This window comes from Dipodomys ordii, unplaced genomic scaffold, assembly GCF_000151885.1.
Source record: "Dipodomys ordii isolate 6190 unplaced genomic scaffold, Dord_2.0 Scaffold8, whole genome shotgun sequence".
In the NCBI taxonomy this organism is placed as follows: Eukaryota; Metazoa; Chordata; class Mammalia; order Rodentia; family Heteromyidae; genus Dipodomys; species Dipodomys ordii.
In genome coordinates this window covers 18,864,624-18,872,936 of record NW_012267224.1, presented here as the reverse complement: position 1 = coordinate 18,872,936, position 8,313 = coordinate 18,864,624, and the positions used below count along the sequence as shown (strand labels likewise).

The 8,313-nt window shown below is 38.3% G+C and overlaps 1 protein-coding gene across 1 annotated transcript in view; it reads left to right on the top strand.

The window, feature by feature from the left end:
* The first annotated feature begins 1,284 nt into the window (after positions 1 to 1,284).
* Positions 1,285 to 8,313, top strand: part of LOC105980170 (sister chromatid cohesion protein PDS5 homolog A-like) — a 9,791-nt gene continuing 2,762 nt past the window's right edge. The window contains exons 1-2 of the mRNA XM_013008908.1: positions 1,285 to 1,445; positions 5,266 to 5,334. Of these exons, the coding sequence (XP_012864362.1) occupies positions 1,362 to 1,445; positions 5,266 to 5,334 (153 nt within the window). The 5' untranslated portion in view covers positions 1,285 to 1,361. The remainder of the gene's footprint in view (positions 1,446 to 5,265; positions 5,335 to 8,313) is intronic.

Here is an 8,313-nt window from a genome sequence, read left to right as displayed (position 1 = left end):
AAAAAATGGGGAGAGAAGAAAGAATGGTTGGGGCAAGAAGAAATTAATGGAAAACAGAAACACACCACCAAAGGCTTCAATACTAGCCCTGATGACACCATTTGATTTTAGCACTCCATAAATAAAGCATAGAGTTTGCTCACTTATTAACATTACAGGTTTTCCAGGATGAATTAATACTATGTTTAATGAAGAGTTTAATCAAAACTGTGTCTTTAGTTATTCACTGGTGCTAGTAAAAAATGTTACTCTCCTGAGTTAACAAAGAGAGACTAAATTATGCTGAGTCAAGGGTGGATATTTGAACATGACAATATATATTCATAATCAAATATCCATGGAAAACATCTTGAAGCATTTCCTAAATATAAAATCAAACTTATCCTTAGCAACATATGTCTCAGCTTTTTTGATTGAGGGTGTACAACTTGGGCCTTGTATGTTGCTATTGAAGTCTAGTCCTTCATTATAAGATAACCTTGTCAAGGCATCATTTCATTTGACATCACCAAACTTTTCTAAAAATACATCTTTTCTAATTTTTTTTTTTTGTCCAGTCATGGGGTCTGAACTCTGGGCCTGGGCACTGTCCCTCAGCTCTTCAGCTCAAGGCTAGTGCTCTACCACTTGAGCCGCAGCACCACTTCTGGCTTTTTTCATTTTGCTTATGTGGTGCTGAGGAATCAAACCCAGGGCCTCAGGCATGCAAGGCAAGCGCTCTACCACTGAGCCACCTTCCCAGCCTGGATTTGAATTGTGATCCTCAGATCTCAGCTTCCTGAGCCACCAACGCTGGTTTGATTTCTTTCTTTTTAATACATTGAGGATAATAAACATAAAACTTACTTTTTATGATTGATGATTATATAAAATGTCCTCACAGAATAATAAATCCATCAATTTAGCAGACATAATGTAGAGTGGCAGAAACTAATGCACATTTGATATGACTGTTCTTATTTCACTATCTATCTATTTATTTAATTATTTAGTCGGTCGTGGGGCCTGAACTCTGGGCCTAAGTGCAGTCCCTCAGCTCTTCAGTTCAAGACTAGGCCTCTACCTCTTGAGCCACAGCCTTATTTATTTTACTGTACACTCTTTCAATTTTGTTAAATTTAAGTAGGTAAGTTAAAAACCAAATACCTAATATGGCTTAAGTCAGTTATTGTCAGATCATTAAAATAAATTGATAAGGAAAACTTTGGGGGCCTAAGGAAATTTTTATTATAGAATATGTAAATGTTTATAAAACAGACTGGTAATTGTTTCTTTTACTTTTTTAGCCACTCAGTAGGAGTTTGAATGCTGATGTACCAGAACAACTTATTACTCCATTAGTTTCACTAGGTCACATTTCTATGTTGGCACCTGATCAGTTTGCTTCCCCAATGAAATCTGTAGTAGCAAATTTTATTGTGAAAGATCTACTAATGAATGACAGGGTAAGTTTCTCATTTAATTAAATGAATTGACTACACCTTTTCACAGAAGCATTTTATTTTTCTGAAATCTCTTCACTTCTTCATCTCCTTCTCTTCCTCTCAGTCTTTTTGTGTGTTGTGATGTATTTTAAGAACTGATCTTACTAACCATATCTTTTCCACTTAGTTGTACTTTCACCTCCACACTTTTCCATTTAAATTATCCCAAACACTTTCTGTGTTTGAGATACCTATTGCCAGAGGTAACCTTTTAAGAAAGATTTTAAAGCTGGGCACCAGTGACTTATGACTGTAATCCTCGATACTTAGGAGGCTCAGATTTAAGGATCATGATTCAGAGCTAGCCCAGACTGAAAGTCCCTGTGAGATTCTTATCTCCAGTTAACCACTAGAAAACCAGAATGGCACTGTGGCTGAAAGTGGTAGGGTACTAGGAGGGAAAGAGCTCATAGATAGTACCCAGGCCCTGAGTTCAAGCATCACAACTGACCCCCCAAAAATAGAAATTTAAGAAGACTATTGTGGTTTGGAGCACTTGTAATTATAGTTCTCAGAAGACTGAGGCAGAAATATGTAGAGTTTGGATCCAGCCAGACTACATAGGGAAGCCTTGTTTTGGGAGGGTTTTATGTATGTTCTGGTCCTGGGGCTTGAACTCAGGGCTTGCATATATACCTGAGCTTTTTTGCTCAAGGCTACCACTTGAGTCAGTAGTACCCAGGCTGTAAAGTCTTGTTTCAATGGAGGAAGGAAGGAAATGAGAGATGAATGATAAAATTGAGATACTATTACTGTACATTAACAGTTTTCTAGAGTTCTATTGTTGCCTTTTCTACCGCTCTTGTTTCTATCATTACTAAAAATATTAATGGATTTGAATTTTACTAATTTTATTACACATTTGGCATTAGACTTACATATTGTTTTCAGATATTGAACTATGTATGGATGTGTTTTTACTTTTAGATTGGAACCCAAGAATGTATAAATAGGGAAGCTTCACCATGTCATTTCAGAAATATAATCTGATTAAGAATCACTACTTGGGCTGGTTGCTGATTGCTCACTCCTATAATCCTAACTACTCAGAACGTTTAGCTCTGAGGAACACTGTTCGAAGCCAGTCCTGGCAAGAAAGTATAAAACTTACCTCCAATTAACCACCAAAAAAATCATAAGTTGAGCTGTGCTTTAAGTGGTAGAGCATTAGCCTTGAGCATGAAAGTTCAGGGGCAGGGCTGGGAAGTGGTAGAGTGCTCACCTTGCATGCATGAGGCCCTGTGTTTGATTCCTCAACACCACATAAGCAGAAAAAGCTGGAAGTGGTGCTGTGGCTCAAGTGATAGAGAGCTAGTTGAAGAACTGAGGGACAGCACCCAGACTGAGTTCAGGCTCCATGACTGACAAAAAAATGAAAAGAAAGTAAGTTCAGGGGTAGCACGCAGGCTCTGAGTTCAAGCTCCAGTACTAGCATGTAAAGAAAAACAAAACAAAGACTGCTTGGGAGTCAGGTGATCACAAGCTCAGAACCACATAGTAAGACCCTGTTTCAAAAGTGAAAGAAAGCAAAGGAAGGATTTCTACTTTACCAAATGGATATAAATTGAAGAGTTATTGAAAAGGACACAAACTATTCTTAAAATTTTTCAGTGTGGATGACTTTGTTTTAATTTATCACAAATGCAAACTATCCAAATCTTTCCTAACCATATATTTAGTTATCTTGGATACTTAACCAGTGTGTCTTTTGTATTTAGAGTACTTCTGCTAATTCCTAATTCCTTTTATGCTTTTTTTTTTTTTTTTTGGTCCTGTCGTGTGGCCTGAACTCTGGACCTGGGTGCTGTCCCTCAGCTCTTCAGCTCAAGGCTAGCGCTCTGTCACTTGAGCCACAGCGCCACTTCCAGCTTTTTTCTTTTTTGCTTATATGGTGCTGAGGAATCGAACCCAGAGCCTCATGCATGCAAGGCAAGCGCTATACTACTGAGCCACCTTCCCAGCCCCTGCATTTTATTTTTGATAGACAAATACTTACACATAGTGATAGATAAAATAACATGTAGTATGATATTTTAATATATGTACACAATATGTAATGGTCAGATCAGGGTAATTGGTAAGTTTTTCATCTTAGGCTTATATTACTCTTGTAAACATTCTAAATCCTGTTTAAAAACAATTTTGAAATAATTCCATTATTGTTTATTCTAGTTATCCTTTACTGTGTTATAGGATATTAGTAGTTCTGTCCACATGCTTCTTTATACCCATTAACCAAATGTTTTGTAATTATGCTCAAATTGTATAATACAGATTTTGCCATTTTAGGTATGCAGTCACTAATCACCACCACCATCCATCTATCTGCAGATCTCATTTATCATCTCAAATAGATGATTCTGTACTCATTAACATCCTCATTGCTCTTTGCCATAGCCCATCATTACAGCTGGGTTTTTTTTGGCTTTATGAATTGACTGATTCTAGATATCTCATAAAGTAATGCTTGTTTGGTATTTCATTTATTTCACTAAGCAAGTTAACCATGTTACTTTTATGGCTGAAACATACTCCTTTCTGTTTATAGCTCATATTTTGTGTATTCATTTATTGATAGACACTTGTTTCCAATGTTATAATGCTTGCAAAGCTGATAGGTACATTTCATTACTTGTTTTCTGATATTTGGAGTATGTGCCTGATAGCAAAATGGGTAGATCACATGCTCATTTTGTGTTGAACTTGTTGTTGTTGTTCTGGTACTAGGGCTTCAACTCAAGGCCTGGATACTATCTCTTAACTTTTGTGCTTAAGGCTCATATTCTACCACTTGATCCACAGCCCTTCTTCTAGCTTTTTGGTGGTTAATTGGAGATAAGAGTCTCATAGAATTTCCTTTCCCAGGAGGGCTTTGGGTTTGAATAGTAATGCTCAGATTTTAGCCTCCTGAGTAGCTGGGATTATCTGTGTGAACCACCAGCATCCAGTTTGAATGTTTAACTTTTTGAGCCTCCACTGGACCGTTTTCCACACTGTCTGTACCATTTTACATTCTCACCAACAATACTTGAAGGTTCAAGTTGTCTTCATACTTGGTATTTCTTAACAGAGTAATATTTGTGCTATTGGGTATGAAGTAGTAATTCATTATAGGTTTGCTTTGTTTTTTTTGTTTGTTTTGTGCTGGTACTGGGGCTTGAACTCCAGGCCTGGGTGTTGAACTCAAGGATACTCTTCTACTACTTGAGCCCCACTCTACTTCTGGCTTTTTTAACTGATAATTGGACTTTCTTGCCTGGGCTTTCTTCAAACTATTTTCATCAGATCTCAACCTACTGAGTAGCATTCCATGAGATACATGTGTCTAATCTCATTATTGTTTTTATTTGTATTACCTATATAAATGATGTTGAAGACCGCTTTCATCTACTTGGTTGATTGCCATCTGTGTATCTTTGGAGAGCTATTTACTCAATTCTATAACCACTTGTAGTTGAGTTGAGACTTCCTTATAAAAGCCTTGTCAAACTGGCTCCAGTAGCTTACCACTATAATCTTAGCTGCTCAGGAAGCTGAGACCTCAAGATTGAAGTTTCAAGCGAGCCCAGTTAGAAATGAATTGACCATATAAATGCAGTAACAGTTGTTTGGATGTTCTTTTTTATTCCCATCGCTCACTATCTTAATCTTGTTGCAGTATGGACCATACTATTTTATATAACATTTTTAGACCTATAGCTTTTGCTATAGGTTTTCTGAAAACATTTCTCAACTTTAAAAATGTTCTTTAATACAAGCTAATTTCTTCTGGTGTCTATAGTCAACAGGTGAAAAGAATGGAAAATTATGGTCTCCAGATGAGGAAGTTTCCCCTGAAGTACTGGCAAAGGTAAGTTCGTAAAAGTCTTAAATTTATGTTCAAAAAAGGAATGTTTAGGACTAGGAATGTGGCTCAGTGGTAGAGTGTAGCCTTGAGCACAGAGAGGCTCAGGGACAATGGCAGGCCCTGAATTCAAGCCCCAGGACTGGCAAAAAACAACAAACAAGAAAAAAGGAATGTTTAACAGTATTCTGCCCCTGCCCCCTGGTCATGGGGCCTGAACTCTGGGCCTTGGCACTGTCCCTCAGCTCTTCAGCTCAAGGCTAGCGCTTTACCACTTGAGCCACAGCACCACTTCGGGCCTTTTCTGCTTATGTGGTGCTGAGGAATTGAACCTAGGGCCTCATGCATGCAAGGCAAGCACTCTACCACTGAGCCACCTTCCCAGTCCCTCTTCTTTTTTTATATGCTAATAGTTACCAAGATTTTCATTGAGATCATTTTGTTTGTAGACGAAATAGTACTTAGCTGGTTGCTGGTGGCTCATGTTTGTAATCCTAGCTACTCAGTAGGCTGAGATCTGAGTATTTGTGATGGAAGCCATCCCAAGAAGGAAAGTTTATGAGCTCAGATTTCAAACCACAGTACCATCTCTACGCTGCCCCTCCCAATCCCCCCCCCTTTTTAAACTGAGTGTTTAATGCATTTGTAGGAACAGAAGGAATGCAACAGGATTATAGTTTATATATTAGATGTATATGTAAAAGATGTTTCATTTATCAAGGAATTTTTCCTATTTCCACATTTTTCATTTTCATCAGAGCCATAAACAGTAGGTACTACTCCTATGAACTTTACATTGCATCTTTTCACATCATTATCATTGTACTATTTCACAGTAAAATTTTTGAAATTAGAACCCTTTAAGTTACAGCAAATGGCAAATTCTTTTGAACAAGTGCTAAAGGACCAAGGATTTTAAGTAGAGGGTCTACAGGTACAAATCTCCTACTTATTCATATTATTAAAACAGTAATAAGGGAATGAGAACTATTTTAATGGAAAAGGAACTCAGAAATGAGGTCATTAAATACAACTAAGTTCATTTTAAATATAAATACCATGTATTTCCTGATTAGTACCAGGTAATATCTAAATTGTCTATCCAGAATTCTGGTCTTAGAGAAAAAGGTCAGATACAACTACAAAGAACGTGCTTTTTTTTTTTTTTTTGGTCCGGTCATGGGGCCTGAACTCTGGGACTGGGCGCTGTCCCTCAGCTCTTTAGCTCAAGGCTAGCGCGCTACCACTTGAGCCATAGCACACTTCCGGCTTTTTTTTTCCTGCTTTTATGATGCTGAGGAATCGAACCCAGGGCCTCATGCATGCAAGGCAAGCACTGTACCACTGAGCCACCTTCCCAGCCCCCTTTGTCTTTTTGTTGTTGTTGGTGGTGGTGGTTGTGTGGCCTGAATTCTGGGCCACCTTCCCACCCCCACTTGCCTTTCTATCTCTTCCATTAAAATAGGTGTTTGCTTGGTTTTCTGTGCCAGTCCCAAGCCTGAAACTTGACCTCAAATTCTTGTTCAGTTTTCTTCCTGTTTTTGGCAACTCTTATCAAGTGAACCATGCCTCCAATCTAGATTTTGCTGGTTAATTGGAGATACCTGTCATAAGACTTTTTTTCTCAGCCTTGTTTCAAACTTCAGTTCTTCTGGACTGACCTTCTTGAGTATCTAAGATTATAGGCCTGAGCCAGTGGTGCCTATTTAAATGGTTGTTTTTAAGCTGCATATTTTGTTTTGTCTTGTTTTTACCAGTCCTGTGGCTTGAACTTAGGGCCTGGGCACTGTCCCTGAGCATCTTGCTCAAGGCTAGCACTCTACCACTTGAGCCACAATACCACTTCTAGCCTTTTCTGTTTATGTGGTACTAAGGAATCGAACCCAGGGCTTCATGCATGCTAGGTAAGCACTCAACCACTAAGCCATATTCCCAGCCCCTAAGCCACATGTTATTTTAAAATGTTATCTTTTTAATGAAATACATAGTAATTGTACATTTTGTGTGGAACAGTGTGGTATGTTTCAGTACATGTATAAGTAATTAGAGGCAGGTAATTAGCATATTATGTCAGATAGTTACTACTCTTTGTATTGGAAACCTTCAAATACCATTTTTTCTAAACTAACTTATTTTTAATTTCTTCTTGTGTTTGTTGTTGTTGGCCATGGGGTTTGAATTCAGTGCCTGGGTGCTGTCCACATAGTGGTCTGCCACTTCTATTATCACCTCCATTTCCAGGTTTTAGGTAGTTAATTGGAGATAAGAGTCTTACTCACTTTTTCTTTCCTGCCCAGGCTGGCTTTGAACCTCGATCCTCGGATCTCAGCCTCCTGAATAACTAGGATTGCAGGTGTGAACCACCTGGGCCTGGCTCATTTATTTTCTTAACTAGTCAATACTAGTGTAAGAAAATATTTTAGCTTGTAACCTGTAATTTACTAGCAGCTGTGCCATTCAGAAAAAATGTGAGCAGTCACTGCTTCTAAGTTATAATCTGGATTAAAGTAGTAGAGGTCAATTATTTAGAAAAAGCATATTTCACAGACAACATATCAATTTGAAATATGTGAACTTGAAGTTGCTACTATACTGGGGATACCTCTTTTATACACACTATAGACCAGCTAGTTGTTCTTTCTCCTATAATTTTACTGACATAGGGTTTGGATGGGACCTGGGCAGACCCAACTAAGAACTTGTGGTAAGAAGTTTGGTTGTATTTGGTTCATGTCAAATCAACAGGTTGGCAGCCCAAGACTAATACAACAGAGAGAAACACAGGTCAGGAGCCTGAGTGCCCTCTAGGGTAGCCATGGCTTTATGACTATGGTGGCATGGGGGAGATGCAATTTAAGTCTACTTCTCGTTTCCTTCTTTTCTTCTTTTCTTCCTTTTTTCCTTTCCTTCTTTCCTTCTTTCCTTCTTTCCTCCCTCCCTCCCTCCCTCCTTCCTTCCTTCCTTCCTTCCTTCCTTCCTTCCTTC